This window comes from Crocuta crocuta, unplaced genomic scaffold (genome assembly GCF_008692635.1).
Source record: "Crocuta crocuta isolate KB4526 unplaced genomic scaffold, BGI_CrCroc_1.0 scaffold270, whole genome shotgun sequence".
NCBI lineage: Eukaryota > Metazoa > Chordata > Mammalia > Carnivora > Hyaenidae > Crocuta > Crocuta crocuta.
Genome location: NW_027527569.1, coordinates 2095520 through 2116715, shown reverse-complemented (window position 1 = coordinate 2116715; position 21196 = coordinate 2095520). Strand labels below are relative to the sequence as shown.

The following is a 21196-nucleotide window of genomic DNA, read 5'->3' as shown; positions in this document are numbered from 1 at the left end:
AGCAGGGGAGGGTCAGAGAGAGAGGGAGTCACAGACTGAAACAGGCTCCAGGCTCTGAGCTGGCAGTCAGCACAGAGCCCGACGCGGGGCTCAAACCCACGAACCGCGAGATCATGACCTAAGGGAAAGTCAGACGCTTAACCGACTAAGCCACCCAGGCGCCCCGATAAACCACATCTTCTTGATCCATTACTGAAGTAAGATTTTAAAATCTTCAGACATTTGTTTCCTGGTCTGCTCCAGTTTTAGTGTAACAGGCACATACACAGAATCATAACATTTTAGAGCTCCAGGGATCTTAGAAGTAATGTAATACAGTTTCTTCATTTTAGAAATGAGTATTTGTAATATTTTTTAACTATAATTTTACAGATTATACAGAAAAAGATTTAAAGTACTTGCCTTTTAAGCCACTTTTGTTCTTCAGTTAATTTAGATTGCTTTAATACCTTGTGCTTAAGAAACTTATGTTTAAGTGGTTTACATGTTGTATCTTTTACTATATGACATTTATATCCTTTAATATGTACCTTTTTTGTTAAGTAAAATGCAGTATTTTCAATAATTAATTGAAATACCTAACAAAATTTGTCTTGAAATCAGAGAATTTGGGGAGTATAATACAATTATATGTATTTTTTACCTAATTTTAAATTAAGTATTGATGTAATAAAATTTTATCCAAAGATAAATTTATAATATGAAGTTGATTTGATGACGACTTTTGACTCTGGTGTTCTGTTTTCAGAGTACTTTGAACATAACAGTTTTGAACAATTTTGCATCAACTACTGCAATGAAAAGCTTCAACAGTTTTTTAATGAAAGGATTCTGAAGGAGGTAATTGCCATTACAATTTAAATTTAAGAACTGCATTAAGTTATTTTAATTTCAAGGAACAGAGGCATGCTGCAGTTACCCAGTTGATAAGGGTATATTATGTAAGGTCCAGAGGATCAAAGATACCCAAAAAAGGCCCCAGGGTCTTTGTTAGTTGATACTGTTGAAGCTTAGGGACTCCATAAAAACCCTAATAGGTATCTCTTCAGAAGTGAACATCTGTTGCTTCCTGGTGACTTTTGCTAGAGTTGGTGTTTCACTTGTTTTCTTTTTCTGAGTCTGTTGCCCCTACTTCTGCCACTGCCAGACAACTTTCTACTCTTATCCTCGACATTGGCATCTCCCACCCTTCTTCTGTATCTCTCTACTTCTGCCCACTCTGCTACGTGATCACCCTCTCTTTGTGTGTGGCAGGAAAGCCACCAAATCGAGAGATGCAGTGGGGCCATTGTCTTGGAGTGCCTCTGGGCAGTGCATTCTCTGCCAGACTACTGTGTGCACTGCCCAAGCGCCTGTGAGTGGTGTGCCTGTGGCTGGCCTCCCGTCTCTGGTCCAGGAAGGGGCTTGCTGCCACTGCTCCTAATGAACAAGTGGGAATGGCCAACACTCACTTTCCCAAGTCTAGGAAAGTTATAATTCTTTAGAGTGCAGAATAAGTAAAGATAGGTTTGGATCAGTTGATTTGTGATTAGGCTCACCATTTTTACCTTATATTTGAATTCTCCAGTATTTATCTACCAGTACCCTTGACTTTCCTTCTTTTGAGCTATTTGAGATATGTTCTACTGCGTGTGGATAGTAGAGTTACAAGAACTCAGAAATGATCTAGTTTACCCCTGCGTTTTACAGATGAAGAAAACGAATTTCCACAGTTTAATGACTGCTGCAGGTCTGAACCTACCTTCCAGCTGCTGACTGACAACATTGTATTCTCCTCATATTAGCATTGCTGTTTTCCAGTTCTGTTCTTAACTGTATCTGGATCTGAAATGTGAAATATTCTTCCCTATTCCCATTCCATTAATCTTTTCCCACATGGTTGTTATGTTTTTGTCATTATGGGTTTCCCAGCACGTTCCCTTTTATAGTTTTTACCTGTATACTATAGTTTAAGCCAGTTCTGGCATAAATAAACAGGTAAACCAAATACTTCTTATTTACGATAATTACTCTGAATATGTTTTATCCAGTCACATTAGTTTTTCCATTACTATTTGAAGTTGTACATGTGGGTTTCTCAGTTAACATGCCCTAATTCTTCCCTTCCACGCCCGCCCAACAAGCTTTATCTAAAAGCATGACAAGGAAACAGTATCTTGATATATGTTTATTTTTTAACAGTTCCTTAAAATAAATTTTGGGGGTACCTGGGCAGCTCAGTTGGTTAAGTGTCGTAACTCTTGATTTTAGCTGAGGTCATGATCTCATGGTTCGTGGGATTGAACCCCACGTCAGGCTCTGTGTTAACAGTGTGGAGCCTCCTTGGGATACTTTCTTTCCAAATAAATAAACTTAAAATAAGATGAATGTTTGGATTTCAAATTTATCCCAGAAATGGGTCTCAAGTGGACCCAATATCTAATATGATAGAAACCTTTTTTAGTATATATTGTGGGAGGAAATATTTAAACATTTGGGGAAAAAAAGATTAAAGTACATCTCAACCTACACTCAGTATATTGCTCACCTGTCTGTAGTAAAATCCCGTTTTTTTTTCTTTTTTAATTTAGACGATACCAGATTTAATCTAGGAACTCAACTTTAATTTGTAAATTATTTTTCCAAAGTACACTTATTTTTTACCAGTAATATATTCCCTGTATGTATCACTGTGTAGATACTAGAGCCCATTTGCAATTAATTGCTGTTTCCTTGCTTTTAGTGCCTGTATGCATATGTTAAAAAACCTCTCCTGTCTTTTGGAGAACGGTTTAGGACTATTGAGGATATAGAGGAGAGAAATTTCATGTCAAAGGGAGTCAGTTTGTTTAGCCCTTCTTTAAACTTTTAAAAATTATCACAGCAAGTTCTTACGTTCTTTGTATTCCAGGGTAGACTCTGCCCTTTGGGAGAAATCCAACATGCTGCCTGTTTTTGCAAATGAAGTTTTATTGGAACACAGCCATGCTTCCTCATGTACTGTTATCTATGGCTGCCTTTGTGCTGCAGTAGCATAATTGAGTAATTTTGACAAAGACAGTATGGCTCACAGCTGAAAATATTTACTATCTGGCCCTTTACAGAGAAAGTTTGTTAACTCTTGGTCTATTCTACTGAGAAGTTTGACTTTAAAATTGCTAAAGGGGCGCCTGGGTGGCTCAGTTGGTTGAGTATCTGACTCCTGGTTTCAGCTCCGGTCATTATCTCACATCAGGCTCCATGCTGAGCGTGAGGCCTAGTTGGGGTTTTCTTTCTCCCTCTGCCCTTCTCCCCTGCTTTTGGTCTCTCTCTCTCTCTCAAATAAAGTAAAATTAAATTTAAAAAATGAATTAAAATTGCTAAAGATATGTCAAAGCCCTGGTCTTTCCTTGATTTTGAATGGTTATAAACAGGTCTCTGCATATTTCAAGAAAAATGTGCTTATCTGCAAAAGGGAACATTTCCACATATGTAACTCATGTTGGCCATTTAATTTCTGACTTCATATTGCTTTAGGGACAAGGATTTTTCTACCCTAATGTTTTGTAAGTCTCTTTAGGTCCTGAACTTGTTGGTATGAACCTTTGTACTCTGGACTAATCAGTAAATGGTATGATCAGAAGTGGCACAAAACAAGCCATTTCTTATCATATAGTATTTCCATATCTATGATTATGATTGTTTCATTTTAGGAACAAGAACTCTATCAAAAAGAAGGTTTAGGTGTTAATGAAGTGCATTATGTGGATAATCAGGACTGTATAGGTATGTTTTTTCTATTCCACTTTTGGGAACTATGGGAAGATACAGTGAATGCTTTTACTAGTAGTTTTTCTTTGCTCTGTGATTGATATCACTAGTTATAGGGCTTGAAGCTGTGGTATTTGAGAGGTTTTATTTCTCTAGTACTACCGGGAATTTATTTTTCCTACGACGGCATCAAATTCATCTATGTTGAAAGTTTTCCTAAAATTTCTTCTGGTTGCTGTGATGAATATTTTCATTCTTAAACAACCAATATATGAGTAAGTTAAGAAGGAAACTAAATTGCTTAAATAGTAAAAGGATTAATAATCTCACCTGAGGAAACCCATGTTAGCCAGGCTCCAAGCAGGTTTTTTAGTGTTTGGCTCTGCAGTTCTGAAGTTCCCTTATTTCGTTCTCTGCATTGGTAACGTCCTCTGGCCGATTGCAAGTTGGTCTCACAAGTTTCGTGTGTCATATCCAGATAATGCTGTGCAGCAGGAGGCCAGGGTCTTTTTTTTTTTTTCTTGTCTATTTTTAGTAGTAACGAAACCTTTTTCTCTCACCTCTGAGCTAGTGCTTAATCTTCCTTTTCTTTTCCACCTCATCTCTAATATCAACTGTTGGTCAAACTTTTTTTCCAAACTCAGTTTGACAATCGAGTGAGTAACTCGTGCTACATTTGAACAACATAGTATAATAATAATGATGATGATGATGATAATGATTCATGGCACAACTTTTCAAAGCACTTACATCCTAGCTGGTTCACTGAGCATTTCCTTTATATATCACAGCCTTTCTCAGATCTCTGTGCCTTTGATTTTGTGATTTAATATCTTGGCTGGAACTCTTCCCCTTCCATTTATCTTTCAGCCTACTTTCATATCTTTCTACACGTATCAAAATACTCATTTATGACTTAGTTCTGCATGACCCCCCTTTACCATCACCAGTTGCCTTAAAGCATCTCTGAGCAATGCAGTTAGAATTTTGATTTCTCTTCATATGTCCTATTGCTTTTGAAGTCTGTCGCATTTAATACTTTTTATGTACTATATTTGAGCACTTTTATAGTTATTTTGTACAAGCAAGAAATTCAAACAACATGAAGGGATCATAAAAATGTGCTGTTACTGAAGTTTTGTTGGAAAGTATTTGAATCAGTATTGAAAAGTAGATTTTGAAAGCTATTCATGCAAAAGCTTCTGTACTTTTACTTCATTCTGAATGTAGATATCATATGGAAGAGGAGGAATTTTTAGTTCCTTAGCCTCTCATTCAAGCTGACAAATTAGAATGGTTGTTACATTAATCATATGTTTATGAACTTGTTTTTCTAGAACCTATATTAAATAGTTTTCCCCTGCTGTCTGAAAGTAGAACATTTTTATGAAACCTTTCAAAAAATGGTTCAAAATGGTGTAAATCAGAGAAGCAATTACCATTTTGTAAATGTGAAAATTCTCTTTGGATTTCTTTCAGTGAAACAGGTAGTAATGTAGGCCTTTTGAAAAAGCAAAGTGGCATAAAGCAAACTTTTCCACAGTGGGGGAAATCTGTATATGATGTTACTTTCTTATTACTAAATCTGAAATAAAATCCATCTGCTTTCTATAGCTTGTGGGAATACTTATAATACAATCATCTGTTACATTACTTCTTACCAGTCCTTTAAATCTGTAATCAGTAAATTGTTCACATGTCCTTAAGATGTTTTTACCCTGTCATATTTTGACTTTTTTTTAATAGATTTAATTGAAGCAAAATTAGTGGGGATATTGGATATTTTAGATGAAGAAAATCGCCTTCCCCAGCCAAGTGATCAGCACTTTACATCTGCAGTTCACCAGAAGCACAAAGAACATTTCCGACTCACTGTGAGTTTACCATCTCAAAATTGAGACTCTGTGGTAGGAAGAGAAACCTTTAGAAAGATGTACTAGAAATTGCATATTCAATAATTAAAGTAATAAGTTATATGCAGCCTACACCAACTATAATTTATCTAGCACAGCATCCTCTGTAGATAGGCACTTAGTTTATACATGTGTATTTTGGATGATGATGATCTCTCTAATGAAGGCCCTTTTAGCTGGATGGAAAGTACGTTTCATCTATCTAAAATGGACAGAAAGGTTTACTAGCTGTTTTTATGTTCTTCCTTCTAGCAAAGTGGACACCATTTGCTTTGTTTCTGTCATGTGACCTGGATCATGTTTGAGGGGTTAGCATCTAGAATCACAAGCAACCACCAGTCTGTACATTTGTAAGACCAGTAATAAAGTTTATGGCTTAGAGTCTGACTTGTGCAAACAATCCATATTAGTTAATGGGTAGCCAATTTATTCTGATGCTCTTTCCTGGGCAGTTTTGAATGGGAAATATACGCAGAGAGAGTCATAGAACTGATGCAGTAGAAAAATTAGCTAAAAGGAAAAACACGCAGAGACCAGTGGAAATAAATGAGAAGTGCACTTCTGAAGGGGCTAGAAGAACTGGTTTCTGAACTACTGTTGGGTCCTGGAGCTGTGGTTGAATCCTTGCAGCAGTGAACAGTAGGGCCTTTTTCATGAGGCTGGACCCTAAAGCCATTGAGGTATTTCCTGTGTTCTCCTAATTCTGTGTTTGTTTTTACACTCAACCATCATTACTTGAGGTAATACAAAGACAGCTCCATCCTTGTGCCCAATAAGAGCTGATTAGCACAGAGAGATACGGATGTTAATTTCATCCAGGAAGCTAGGTGCCGCCTTCTCTTACAGAGAACAAAGAAAGAAAAGAAGGAAGGAAAAGAAGAAAAGCTGCTTAGAGTTGCAAATACTTCCCATACTGTATATTGTTTTGAACTTGTAATATAGTATATCATTCATTGCTTTGATGGATCCAGGAGCTGAAGTAAATGAAGACTAGTATTCCTATTTCCTTACATCATCACTTAAGTTAAGAATGTGTTAGGTAAATAGGTTGAATGCATTTACTTGAAAAGCTGATGTAATTGGATAACCTTCTCTAGGGACTGAATCTAACTGAACCTGCCCCACTGACTTGGAGTTCTATATCCTTAAGTATTTCTTAATGCAGAGACTGTTTCTCTTCAGTGGAGATAGAAATCAAACAATAGTATCTTCACCAAAACTTTTGCTAAGATTGAAAATGTGTATCTAGTACTATTTTTTCACTGTTCACTTGTCTTTATTATGATCAGCTTGTGGATGTGTGATCATCTTTACCAAGAGTATAGATTTCTAGTTAATAAAATTGTGACCAGGGTCTCAGAGAACCCTGAGTTATATAGTACATATAACTACAAGGACAACAAGCTAAAACATCAAGAATGGACTTTGGCTGCTTGTCTTAAAAGGGAGCAAGAGCAAGACAGTAAATTCTAATTTTTAAAAAAATTTTTTAATGTTTTATTTATTTCTGAGAGAGAGAGACAGCGTGAGCAAGGAAGGGTCAGAGAGAAAGGGAGACACAGAATCTGAGGCAGGTTCCAGGCTCTGAGCTAGCTGTCATCACAGAGCCTGACATGGGGCTCGAACCCACGAACTGTGAGATCATGACCTGAGCCGAAGTCAGATGTTTAACCGACTGACCGACCCAGGCACCCCAGTAAATTCTAATTTTTATAGGCTATTACTTTTGTTGTAATTCTTTGGAAATAAAAGTAATAATAACCATTTATTGAACACTTAGTATGTGCCAGTCATTGATCTAAGGGATTTACTTAAGTTATTTTATTTAATCCTCATAATCTCTGGGGTAGATCCTGTTTGTATCCTCATGCTAGAGATGAGGAGATGTACACAGACAGGTTAAGTGACTGGTCATGTGTAGCATGATAAAGAAGTGGTGGAATCAGGCTGGCCATTTTGACTCCAGGGCCCTTGTTCTGGCTCATGCCAGAGGAAGAGGCTCTGTGCTCTGCTAGCTCTCTTCACCTAGAAAAAGCCTGGTAATGTTCTCAAAGTCTTAGTTGTTTCATTTTTAAATGAGATTGTCTTTCTTATCCTTAGGTTATTTTGAGGGTCAGATATACTCTTTTATGTGAAGGCATTTTGGAAACTTTTAAATATGAGATATTATAATTGATAGTATAGCCCTAAAATGATTCCGTGTCCTTCAGATAGATTCAGCCTCATTGTATAAACGTTAGGATGCATAGTTTTAAAAGTGGGAGAGGTCCTGTGCTGATTTCAGATGTTTTTTAGAACGGTGCTTCTCAACCTTGGCTGTACCTTCAAATCAACTGGTGTAAATTATATGGGCTTTAGGATATTTAAAAGTTTTCCAGGTAATTCACCAGTCAAGTCAAGAACCACTACTTTAGGGGCGCCTGGGTGGCTCAGTCAGTTTAGCATCCGACTTCAGCTCAGGTCATGATCTCACGGTTCGTGGGTTCGAGCCCCGCATCGGGCTCTGTGCTGACAGCTAGCTCAGAGCCTGGAGTCGGCTTCGAATTCTGTATCTCTCTCTCTCTCTGACCCTCCCCTGTGCATGCTGTCTCTCTCTCTCTCTTTCTCAGAAATAAATTTAAAAAATTTTTAAAAATTAAAAAAAAAAGAACCACTACTTTAGACATAGACAGTTAACTTTATAAAGTGCCCACTGTTTTGCATATTATTTTTCTCGGACTCCTTTTTTCTTTTCTGAGATATTATAACCAAATACTCGCTGTGTTTCATTGGTAGTTCAAAGCTTACTAGGTATTTCAAAGGCAGTATAATTGTGAAAGTGTGAAAATTTTCTATATAATTTTAAGTATTTCACAACCCAAATGTTTTCTAAAGGAGACTATGCAATATGTTTTTGATAATTTAATAACTAATATATGCTCTCTTTTCAGATACCCAGAAAATCTAAGCTGGCGGTTCATAGGAACATCAGAGATGACGAAGGCTTCATTATCAGGCACTTTGCAGGGGCAGTGTGCTATGAAACAGTGAGTGTGACTTTTACTAAGAGAAAACCATTTGAATTTGAAGTTGCACTACACAGAATGTTAACCTCCAGCCACATCTGGTTATTCAGTTTAAATTTAATAAAATTTAAAATTCACTTCTTTAGTACACTGGGCACACTTCCTGTGCTCCATGTCCACATTGGTGGGGACTGTGTTGGACAGTGCAGATAAACAACAGTTCTCTTACCTCAGAAAATTCTGTTGAACAGAGCTGGACCAAGGGATATTACCAAAGGATGGACTGAATCATTCCTGTCTGCTTTATTTTTCAGACCCAATTTGTGGAAAAAAATAATGATGCTTTACACATGTCTCTTGAATCCTTAATATGTGAATCGAGGGATAAATTTATACGAGAATTATTTGAATCGTCCACAAACAACAACAAAGATACTAAACAAAAAGCAGGAAAACTTAGCTTCATCAGTGTGGGAAACAAGTTTAAGGTATTTGTGTTAAATTTATTATTTGAAAATTTGTTTTTAGTCCATTTAAAGTAAAAATTATTGTTTTATACTTTCTAGAGGATAATGTAGATCACTGTCAGAAATCCCATGAGTGAAGTACAAGAGCAGACCCTGCAATGTTGATATTTGTATACAAAATAACATAAAATAGGTGTAGTAATTGAACATACAGAAATTCTTACAATTTTATGAGTCTGTTCTTTCTTGTTGCTTAACATATCTGATTCATACCTGCTTCTCCTAATGTTCTTGCTTCTCCTTACTGTTTGGTTGACCTTCAAACCTTCTCTTTCCCATGTGTTTTCTGTTTCCTTCCTCATTCAGCAGTTTTGTTTTAGCTGGAGTAGTCCAGCTCGGGATGGCTAGAGAGGACTAGTTGAGTTGAGAGAGGAAAAGCAGGCACAGCCAGGGGCTTCAGGTAAATGATCACCTTCCTGGACTCTTATTTATAGAATGGCTGCCATGTTAAAAAGAGCCCGTCTCAAGTTACTGATTTAATTTTTAATTTATTTTCAATGTCTTTTCTCTCACTGTGCTTTATGGGTGTACACATTACACTAAAGTTTGAGTAAAGCTTTTAATAACTTTGTAAATGATAAGTACTCTGTGTGACAAACCCTTCAAACTGCTTATTTAACATTGAAGAAGGTCTCATTTGTTTTATTAATTCTAGATCAAAAACTTATTACTCTTTGAGGTCTGACAAGGAATTGCCACATGATGTGTCTTAGAAATGAAACACTAATTGGTTCTAATTGTTGAGTATTTAGCATAGGAAAAGAGAATTTAAAAACTTTTGTATCACAAGTTTAATGAATAAAAAATTACAATAAATAGAACAGAGACATAGAATTAATTTCTTTTATACATCCTCACAAAGCATTGTAGTTGTATTTAAAAGAAAACTGCATATGCCTTCTATTACGTGTACTTTATATATTAAAAATGATGTAGTTAGAAACTCTTTAAGCATCAGAATACTATAATAATAACAATGTAAGCCTCCTGAAATCCCTTGTGGATAGAAATGGGCTCTAATAAACTTGATAAAATCATGTTTATAAACTTACATTTTTCTTAAGTACATATAAATATAGGAGATATTTATTTATAATACTTTACAACTAATTGAATAAAAAATCTTTCTTTAAGTTATATTCATTAATTATGAGTTACTAATTCTCTTGAGCAATATTTTTTCTCTTATTTGTATATTTTGAAATTCCTGAATACACATATCATAGCAGATTGGTTTAAAATAATACATTACCCTATATGAAGTGGATCTTATTTTTGTAATGTAATGTTATAGCAGTGTTGCAAGAACATACTTGAAATTTTAGGCAGTATAAATAAAAACAAAAACATTCTTAAAATTCTTTGAATTAAAGTATTCTTCTATGTTGAGACTTGGAATGCCTAAATATATTGCTTATATGCAATAGGATGTATTTTGAATATTAAACTGCTAAAAGCTGTAACAGTGCTATTACTAATAATAAAATTTCAAAATGCTTTTATGAGATACTTTGAAATGAAGTATTAATAGTAATTCTTATTTTAAAATATAGTAGAATAGCTTGTTAAATTCAAGTTACATGAATTAATAAAACAAAACAGGCTAGCATTTACTTAAGACTTCAGTTACCCGTCATTTCTGAGAACCAGAAGTTCTCTACTGAAAAGGAACATTTTCAGATTTTTGAAACATAACCCTTTTACTGTTAGTGTTTTAGAAAACGTCATTGTTTTTGATGGAAATCTTACTCTTTTGTTATATACATGAATATTTGTATGCTTAAAAATGAAATACAAATAGAGCATGAATTTAAAAAAGCTGTTTATCCTTATGCCTTATGATTCTTGACTGTTTTATTCATAAGTGACATTCTTCCCTCTTCTTCCGTTTATATTTTTGCTGCTTCTACTCTTCTAAATTAGTTTATCTCCATTTTGTTTTGGAGAATACCGTGCTTGGTCTATTAAGCAGCATGAACTTTGTGACATTTGTTTTCTTTTCAAATTAGTGCCTCTCGTACTTGCTTTTCAGTTATTTGTGGTCCAGACTGATTAAGGTTGTCAGAACTCAGTCAACAAGATAAGTGGGGTGTAACTGTGTTTTTTTAATCCAGTGAGAAATTTATTACATTTTTATAACTTAAGCCTATGATGTCTGAAGTTTACTGTAGTTTCATGTGTAAGAGAATGAACTTCGTTATGCCTCTGTTGGAATCTTGGCTTTACCATTACTAGTTTCATGACCATAAGCAAGTAATTAACTCTCTGGGCCTTAATGCTTTTACCTGAAAAATGAGGCTGATAATATATACTTAATTTGAATTGTTGTATGGTTTAAACCTGATCATGCCTGTGAAAAGCTTTGAGCAGTGCGTGACTCATAGAAGGCATTCAGCACAGTCTACTTATTATTATTAAATATAGCTGTGATTGATCCAATATGTTAATTTAAGAATTAACATCTAAATTACCTTCTAAAGTACAACAAGTATCTTAGCATAAAATTGATACAAGAATTTTATAGAATTTACTTTGCAAAGAAGTAAAGCAAAACATGGTTTTAATATATTATTAAACCAGAGTAAATTATTATCACTTAATATTGTTAAAAACAGGAAAGTATAGTAACTTGTAGTATACATTGTCAAGTTGTTTTTGAGAAAATTGTTGCAGTTTTTAAAAGTAATTAGAATGTGAAATATTTTAAAATAGCCAAAAGGGTTTTGACATCTAGGCAGGACAATTTCATTTATGATAAGTGTTATATAAAACATTTCTAATACCATTAGTATGTATTTTAAGTATGTCTTCATTCTTCAATGGAGTCTGACAGAAACTGCACCCAGCTTGCTACATACTCAAGTACTGCTCTCTTGACCTCTTACGGAATGCATCCCCTGCACTTTCATGTACTCCCTTTGTTGCCTGTACACTTTTCCCTCATTCATCCCGCCTGCAAGTATGTGTGTCTATTTTATAGCATTGCTAATTTTCAGTCTTTTAATTATACAAGTTCTGTATGACTAATATAAGTTATTGTCCTTGTTATTATATTAGCCATGTATTTTGCACGTTACTGTTAAAGAATTAATGTATCAGTTGTTAAATTGTACTGTGTTGTATTTTTATGTTATTGCATGTTATTTTATGCTAATGTCAGAGAGCTGCTAGTAACTTACAACATTGTCTACTTTTGCTTTTTGAAATAGTAAAGTGATTTGCTTTCTTCTACAGACACAGTTAAATCTGCTTCTGGATAAACTTCGAAGTACTGTGAGTACAATTAAAAAAAAATCAGAGTTTTTAAATAGTCTTCTTAAATTATTGTTAGTAGTTACTCAGATACACACAATAAACCTGGAATAATTAGAAATTAGTTTAAAACTGAATTCCCTTATTTAAAAAATTAGTTTTTGAAATGGTTGTCATTTTAGTTAGGCTTGTTCTGAAGAAAAGTCAGATATATATGAGAAGTCAAATTCTTTTACAAATATACAGAATTCTATCAGTGTTACTAAATTCAGGTTATCCTATAGTTTCAGAAAAGTGAAAATAATTAGTTATTTATGTAGAGAAAGAAAATATATTTTTTAGGATTAAGGATAATGATATAATTCATTTTCATTTTATTATTCTAGTAGTAACATACTCAAGCCTGTCAATGTTGTCATGGAAAAAATGGACATAATATTTTTATGCCATGTTAAAGAGGCAATACTTCTAGGATTCTGCACCCCTCCCCCCAAACACACACTTTTTAATTAACTAGACATTTTAGTAGTTCACTCTGTTTCTTAATGGAAAATTTACCAGAGAAAGAAGTTTGATATGTGGGTTATGTGGGCATGATTCAAGGTGAGGCTTATTGTTTAAACAAATCTACAGAACTTAACCAGGTATTCTTTCTTTTCATGCAGTCATTTTGAAAAGCCAAATACTTATTCTTTTGATGCTGTTATTGCTCAGTTTATTGTTAGACTTGCTTTTGGAACCATTCAGAGATTCTTGCAGATATTCTCATTGTTTGAAAATATTTATCTCTTAAGAACTAAACATCTTTAAAAACCAAGTCTGATGAGACTTGGGTATTTTACCTTTATCTTTATGACCCAAACAAATTAACACCAAATACAGCGTAAAATAATGAGAGTACTTTTGTGATTTATAAGAAGATACTTCATAAAAATGTTCTCAAAGTGTTTGCAGTGAGTATCATTGTTGAAATAACTCTTCAGTTTTTTAAAGGGACTACTTTGAAAAGGAACAGTTATTTGGATGTCTGGTATATTCACTTCAATACTCAGCAGGTTCACTGTGTACATATCTGTATTCTTTCTGCTTCATTCAACATAATCTGACAACTGATTCTAAATGAATGCCTTTACAAGCTTTAAAAAATACTGTTTAACAAACGGAACTTTAAAATGTGCAGTGGTACAACTTAGGGACGTAGAGAATGATGAAAAAGGTTGAATTTATTTCCCCACTTTGGCCTAAATTTTAAGAGACATAATTTTATTTCTTTGTCTTGTTATAGGACAGTTTTCTTACCACAGAAATATAGCATATAAATACACTTAAATATAGAATAAAATCATATATATGTCAGTCTGCAAAATGTATTTTTAAATATGTTAATTTTTGAAAATTAAATGAAAGACCTTTCTTTTTACAATAATATAATTTTTGGCACTCAAATCTAAAATGTAATATTTTTCTAATATTAGTATATAATACAGAAATTCATTCTAAGCTTGAATTTTTAAAAGTATGCAAATTAAGCTTTAGATTCTTTAGTGATTATTTTAAAAAAGGTTCAGGTATTAATGGTAATATGCCTGATAGTTAGTGATGTTCATAGAAATAGAAAAATAAAAATGCTATATGCATTGTCTTAAAAAGTACCTTTATTCTCCTAGGGTGCAAGCTTTATTCGTTGTATCAAACCTAACTTAAAGATGACAAGCCACCACTTTGAAGGTGCCCAAATTTTGTCTCAACTTCAATGTTCAGGTATTTTCATGTTTTTATAATTTATATCCATGCGTGTTGGGAGTGTTTTTAAACCAGTTACAGCTATCTTGAGTGTTTTTAAGTGCAATAAGATTTCTTTTCTGTTTCCTTTAATTATAAGAAAAGCATGACTAGCAAGTTATTTTAGCAAATTGGGGTATAGTTTATTGTGGAATAAAACAACTTTATAGCATTGAAATAAAATTTATGAAAACTGTTTAACTGCAAACCTACATGTCACTTAAGTCCATTGCTTTTTTTTTTTAAGTTTGTTTATTTATTTTGAGAGAGTGAGAGAGCATGAGTGGGGGAGGAGCAGAGAGAGAGAGGGAGACATAGAATCCCAAGCAGACTCCATGCTCTGTGCTGAGCTGAAGCAGGGCTTGATCTCACAAACCTTGGCATTATGACCTGAGCCAGAATCAAGAGTCAGACACTTAATGGACTGAGCCACCCAGGCTTTCTCAGTCTGGCAGCAGTTCATTTCTCATGCCCTACATAGCTGGATCAGGAGGTCGGTTTTGGTGTCCTTGCTCTTTCTCCACCACTTAAATAAAATGAAAACACAGTGCCCTTGGCTGCTGCATAACTTCTGTGCATTTGGCTAAACTACCACTCTCTACCTTTCACCTGTCATATTCTAAATTTGCTCAGTCACAGAACTCTTGGGCATAAGGCTCACTGTTTTTCCTGTACCGCAGGCCCATCTTCTGTCCACACCCATGCTATGCCTACTTTCTTTCAGGGCGTGAGTCCTCTCCTTGCTTTTGCTCCATCTCAGGTTTGTGATACTTCCTTAAATTCTCTTGTCTTTCTCCTTATGTTGCTCCTCTCAAAGTCAGATTTATTACAAAGCTAGGGTCCCTTAAACTTCAGGGTCCCTCATTTAGATGGGCTCCGTTGAAAGCCCTGCACCTGCTTTTTATATTCTTTTGTAATTTGTAATTTTGTACAATTTTTCTTAAATTACAGTTATATAAGCTTTAGGCAGACCCACCTTGCTCTCTTCAAATCTCTGAATCTCTGCCAGTAGACAGCTTCACCTTCTTCCCAGAAGATGGAAGGCTTCACCTGTGTGCTACCAAACACTCCTACCTACCTACATAATCTTCCCTTCTGTTAAGAAGGTGGAAGTTCCTCTCTTCCAAGTTGAGACTATAGTTATTTGGAATCATCTCTTCCCACCTTCTTTTGAATCTTTGATATCGATTATGTGTATTGAATCATTCTCTTTGAGGCGCTCTCTCTCACTATCATTTAAACATTCAGAGTCCTCGTCTTAATTTGCTCTGACCCACATTACCTTCCAGCTTTTTCCTTATCTCTAGCCTCGCTGTTTGCTCTCTAGTTTTTCTTTTTCTGTCCGAGTATAGCCTATTTTTGCTTTCTCCGTTTCCTGCCTTCCACTCTCTAATCCAAAAAAATTAAGCTTCCATCTTGATCAGTCTAACACAGTAATTCTTTTTTTTTTTTTTAAGTTTATTTATTTGAGAGTGAGGAAAAGAGCAAGAGCATGAGCAGGGGAGGGGCAGAGAGAGAAGGAGAGAAAGAATCCCAAGCAGGCTTCATGCTGTCATTGTGAAGCCTGATGTGGAACTCCCAACTCACAAACCATGAGATCATGACCTGAGCTGAAATCAAGAGTTAGCTACCCAACCAACCAAGCTGCCTGAGTGCCCACAACAAAATAATTCTTGACAAGGTCACCTGAGATTTCCCTGATCCTAAATCAGATGTTTGTTTTGCAGTCCTCATCTTAGTGGACATCAGCATTTGATTTGATTAGTCCCATTAATGTATCCTTTCCTTGGGTCCTAAATCAGACCATGTCCCTGCTTTTTTTTTTTGCTTTTTTTTTTAATGCTTATTTATTTTTGAGAGAGAAATGCACAGAGACAGAGACAGAAAGAATGAGGAAGGAGCAGAGAGAGATAGAGACAGAGGATACAAAGGAGGCTCCATGGTAACTAGCAGAGAGCCCGATGTGGGGCTCGAACTCATGACCTGAACTGAAGTTGAATGCTTAACTGACTGAGCCACCCAGGGGCCCCCCTGCTTTTCTTTTTAATTCTCTGGAAATTCCCAATTCCTCTTCAGGGTCCTCTTCTACCTAGGTATTATTTGTTAGAGTTTTTCAGGCTTTGAGTTGGCCTAGTTTCTTTCTTACTCTTCCTAGTGCTGATATAACTTTCCGTGTTGATGGAGAATATTTTATATCTGTGTTGTGCAACATGGTAGATACCTGTGGCTGTTGAGCACTTGAAATTTGCTTAGTATGACTTAGGTATACTTAATTTTTAAATTTAAGTTTAAAGATTTTTAAACTTAATTTTAATTTTTAAAAATTTAAATAGTCACATGTAGCTAGTGCAGCTGCAGACCATGTGGCTAGTGGGTGCCATATTGGGCAGCATAGTTAAACATTCTCTGTCCCCAGTTCCTGATGTGACCTCACAAATAGTCTTTTTCTCCCCAGATTTATCAAAGTATAATTGATCTATAACATTAGATAAATTCAAGGTGTACAACATCTTGATTTGATACACTTCTGTCTTGTAAAATGATTACCACCAGACATTTGCTAACGGTTTCATCAGATTCCATAGTTACCAGTTCTCTTTTGTGATGAGAATATTTAAGATCTGCTCTGCTGCAAACGTGAGTCTTAGTATTCCCCAATCCAAGTATCAGTGTCCTTAACCGAGATTTTTGCTGTAGCTTTCTAAGTATTCTCCTTGCATCTGCCTCATCTGTTCTTCACATACCTCCAGAATTATTGTTTTACAACTCAAGTGGGCTTGCATCTTTTTACTGCCCAAAATGCTGTAATGGCTTCTGATTATTATTAGGGGAAAGAGTAAAACTCTAGTAGCTTATGAGGCCCCAGAAGGTCTAGCCCATGTGTTACTAGCTCCATCTCTTTCTACTCTCTCTCTTTCTGTGCTCCAGTCATGCTGGCCTTTGTTGGTTTCTTTAAATTCTCCATATTCTCTCCCGTCACAAGGCCTGTGCACATGCTGCTTCTGTATGATTAGCTCTTAACTGATTTTTGTCTTCGTCTTTCATGTCTATACTTGACTGTGCTTTCCTTGTGAAAGCCTTTCTTGATGTCCTTAACAGAAAGAGAGGTCTGAGCACCTTCATTTTAGCCATAAATTTTGTATTTATTTGTGTAATCATATAATTTTTTCCCCTAATATACAGATCTCTCAAGGGCAGAAACAGTGTCTGTTTTGGCGTGCACATTTGTCCCAGCCTCCTAGCAGTGCAGAGCTTATACTAGACTCAGCAAATATTTGTTGAATGAGATGCATGGTCTGGCACAGAAAGTGGAAAATTATCACTTACTTGTGAATAATTTTAACAAATACTGTAATGTTAAATAATCATGTCTGCTGTATTCGTATTGGTGACGTTTTTTTCAAATAGTTTTTACTTTGAGTTTGATTTCTGTCTTATTTAAATTTCTTTTTAGGGTTTGTTTAGCCTAATACAATAAATCATTTATTTCCTAAGTGAGCATCTATTGTCCTGACAAGTCCGGCATGTTTACATTTAGCTATAGATAGGGCCTAGTGTGGGGTTACAGATGCATTAGGTAGGATTTCTCTTTCAATTAAGCAGTGTATTTCAGTATACCAAGATGTGTTGGCAGTTTAATAGATAACACCAATTCATAGTAGTTTGATTTTTTTTTAAGTAATAATAGTAAAATGATACAGAACTGGTTCTAGTCATGTGGCGAAGTAATGAGAAAAATGAATAAAAGAAACCCAATAACTAGTAGAAATAAAAACACTTCTGAAGTTTTCTAAAATAAAGACATTTAAGATTTGAATTCTAGATTGCCTTTCTATTTTCATTTTTTTTTCTGATTTAAGAAGAGTTAATTCATTTACAACATCTTTTACTAAAATTACTATCTTCGGATCAGCCAACAAACACTAGGGCAAAGTTGGGGAAGGTAAGAGAAGGCAGGTGTTCTTCCCCTGTAACCTTGGGGCTGTGCTGCCTGTCTGTGGCAGCAAAGAGGATTCTCAGTATAACCAGCCAGACTGCACCAATAAGCCTTTAACCAGCCTCCCAGAGGATGAGTCAGGTCATGGAAATTTCTAGAAAGAATAGTATTTGGTTTGGTGACTTTTTTTTTAAAAAAATCATTTAAAGGTCTTTAGAGTAAATTAGTTTCAAGTGCTGAGAAAGCAGCCCTAGGCTTCGTTAAGCTTCAGGAAATTCTTAATCAACTTTTGTAAGCCAGTTCATATGCTGTCTTCAGCTATAGAGCGAGCAGAGGGACTCAAAGGTGGCAGATGTGTATCTTCCCAAGGGTACTTGTTTATTTGATATGCATGGGCAAGAATTGTAACAATACTAGCCAAACGTTTTATATCTTGAGCAGAGCATAGAACTAACTAGATTTAGTTTTACAGACTTCTTTCCTTAGAAATGATTGCCTTTGGGGCGCCTGGGTGGCTTAGTCGGTTAAGCGTCCGACTTTCGTTTAGGTCATGATCTCGCAGTTCGTGGGTTCGAGCCCCGCGTCGGGCTCTGTGCTGACTGCCAGCTCAGAGCCTGGAGCCTATTTCAGAGTCTGTGACTCCCTCTCTCTCTGACCCTCCCCTGCTCACGCTGTCTCTCTCTCTCTCTCTCTCTCTCTCCTAGAAATAAAATAAAACATTTAAAAAAAAATTTTTAAAAAAAAAGAAATGATTGCCTTTATGTGCTTTATTAATTAGTATTAAAAATTACAGTAGTTATATAGCTGACTCTAACAAAAAAATCAAACAGTGCAAGATAATAACAAAAGAAATCTCACTTCTCAGGTGTGGACACTTAATTCTGTATCTTGAGTATATTTTTTTGTACTGGTTAAATAAAGCTCTGCCCTGTTCTTTTAAATTGATATATCATATTCTGCCATATGGTTGTAATGTTATTTAATTCATTGATATTTAAGTTATTTCTGTTTTTTTTCCTATTACAGTGATCCAGTAGATGTGTGCATTCTCTATGCATATTTTTGTCCACATGTGTGACAAGTTGTAGGATAGATTAATAGAAGTAGAAAGTACTGAGTCAAGGGGATAAATATTTCCAAATTGCCATCCAAAATTGTTGCACTGGTTTATTTTCCCACCAGTAGTATATGTGTGTGTTTTCTTACACTGTTGTCAACTCTGAGTACTATTGGCGTTTTATACCTGTGCCAGTCTGATAGGTTAAAATTCAATCTAACTGCCTAGAAAAGATACCTTTCCTGTGAGATTATTTTAAAGTAACAGTCCACTTATTTAACAAAAATATTTTGTGGTTTCATTTTGCCAATTTAAATATTTGACCACCAGGAATTTATTTTGGTGTAAGAAGGGAGGAGGGATCCAGTGTCCAGTGTTAATGTTTGTTTTCTAAATGGCTAGCCATTTGTTCTAACTTTGTTGAATAATCTTATTATCTCCATTGATTTGAAAATTCCAGAGAGTGAAATCCAGGCCTTTTTGTAAAGGAAAGTTCTGGCATTATCTACAGTTTGTTCAGAGTTTCCTTGACTACTTTATGCTTTTCCTGACATGAAAATTTCACACTGACTCAAGGCTTAAATTAGATGTACTAGAGTTATGCTGAAAATAGATACTCATTCCATAGACTACTCTAGTAGACTGGCTTCTTTGAGATGTGAGTGAAAAGGGATCTTTATAGTGAAACACTGAGCTCCCCTTTCTTTCTCTTTTGCCTTGTGTAAGCATATGTGAGTGAGAACTTGGGAATGTGTTTGACTACTTCTTAGAGACTGTTAGGAATCTTTTTAAAAAATTAACCTCAGGACTTAGAAAATGGCTTAATGCAGGCCTTTACCTCCTATACTATTGACTGTGACCCAGAGGTTTTTAACAGAAAAAAGATACAAACTAGATTTGGGCTTTCTAGAGACTAGTAGTTTGTGTCCTAGAAAATGGTTAGTCCTGCTGGTTTTAGACAAAATTTGCTACAGTAGTTTTAGGTGGTGGGTAAGATGGTACATATTGAGTATAGATAGGATAGTCCCTATGTTATATTTCTTTGCTGATAATTCCTTTAAATTGCCCCTTTCTAAACATTAATTTATGAAATTGACCATTCATAAGTTATTTTTGGACTTCTGTACAGAGATTGGCAATAATTTGTGTTTGTTTATGAATCTAGGTATGGTGTCTGTTTTGGACTTAATGCAGGGTGGCTTCCCATCACGAGCTTCCTTTCATGAACTCTACAACATGTATAAAAAGTATATGCCAGATAAACTTGCAAGATTAGATCCAAGACTGTTTTGTAAGGTACGAATACTCCCCAAATTGAAATTTCTTAGCTATGAACAGTCTTTCTTACTAACTACTATCTGGCATTTAACTTTTGGACTTTTATTTTTCAGGCTCTTTTTAAAGCTTTGGGCTTAAATGAAATTGACTACAAGTTTGGGTTAACAAAAGTATTTTTTAGACCTGGCAAGGTAAGTACATTTTTATTTTAAATTTTAACATGATGAATTGGAGTCAGTGCATATTTTTAAGTGTTTAGTAATTTTTATTATTCATGAATTATATGAATTATCACTACTAGTATGCATATGTGTGTGTACACAATTTACTTGTTACAAGTCTACAATTTGTAGTGCTCTGTACAAGTTTGATGACTTTTATTTCACGTTTGGAAGCACTGGAATCAGAGCATTGTTTAATTATATTTTTTACTTAAATAAGGGTTAACCAGAAAATGCTTATGAAAACTTTTCTAAAGCATATTAATTCAGTCTTCAATAATTAAAAATTTCACAGTACTTTTGAGTCTCCATTGTAAGAACAAGTTCTATTAGAGTATAGATAGATGTGTAAGGTACAGGAAATTGGACTGAAGTTTCTACCAACTTCTGTCAAACCCCAGAATGAATGAATGTATAAATACTTTTGTGTATAACATAATTTTATGTTTTTGTATTTATAGAGTTTTTGTATTTATAGATTCTTTTATTAAGTTA

General features: G+C 35.0%; 1 protein-coding gene across 3 annotated transcripts in view; it reads left to right on the top strand.

Annotated features, from left to right (window-relative positions):
* MYO6 (myosin VI) overlaps positions 1 to 21196 on the top strand; it is a 142696-nt gene that overhangs the window by 93655 nt on the left and 27845 nt on the right. For all 3 annotated transcript variants that reach the window (XM_077770181.1, XM_077770167.1, XM_077770175.1), the window contains exons 14-22: positions 749 to 840; positions 3672 to 3744; positions 5476 to 5603; positions 8573 to 8668; positions 8962 to 9135; positions 12409 to 12447; positions 14094 to 14187; positions 20368 to 20498; positions 20594 to 20671. In XM_077770181.1, coding sequence (XP_077626307.1) covers positions 749 to 840; positions 3672 to 3744; positions 5476 to 5603; positions 8573 to 8668; positions 8962 to 9135; positions 12409 to 12447; positions 14094 to 14187; positions 20368 to 20498; positions 20594 to 20671 — 905 coding nt within the window. The remainder of the gene's footprint in view (positions 1 to 748; positions 841 to 3671; positions 3745 to 5475; positions 5604 to 8572; positions 8669 to 8961; positions 9136 to 12408; positions 12448 to 14093; positions 14188 to 20367; positions 20499 to 20593; positions 20672 to 21196) is intronic.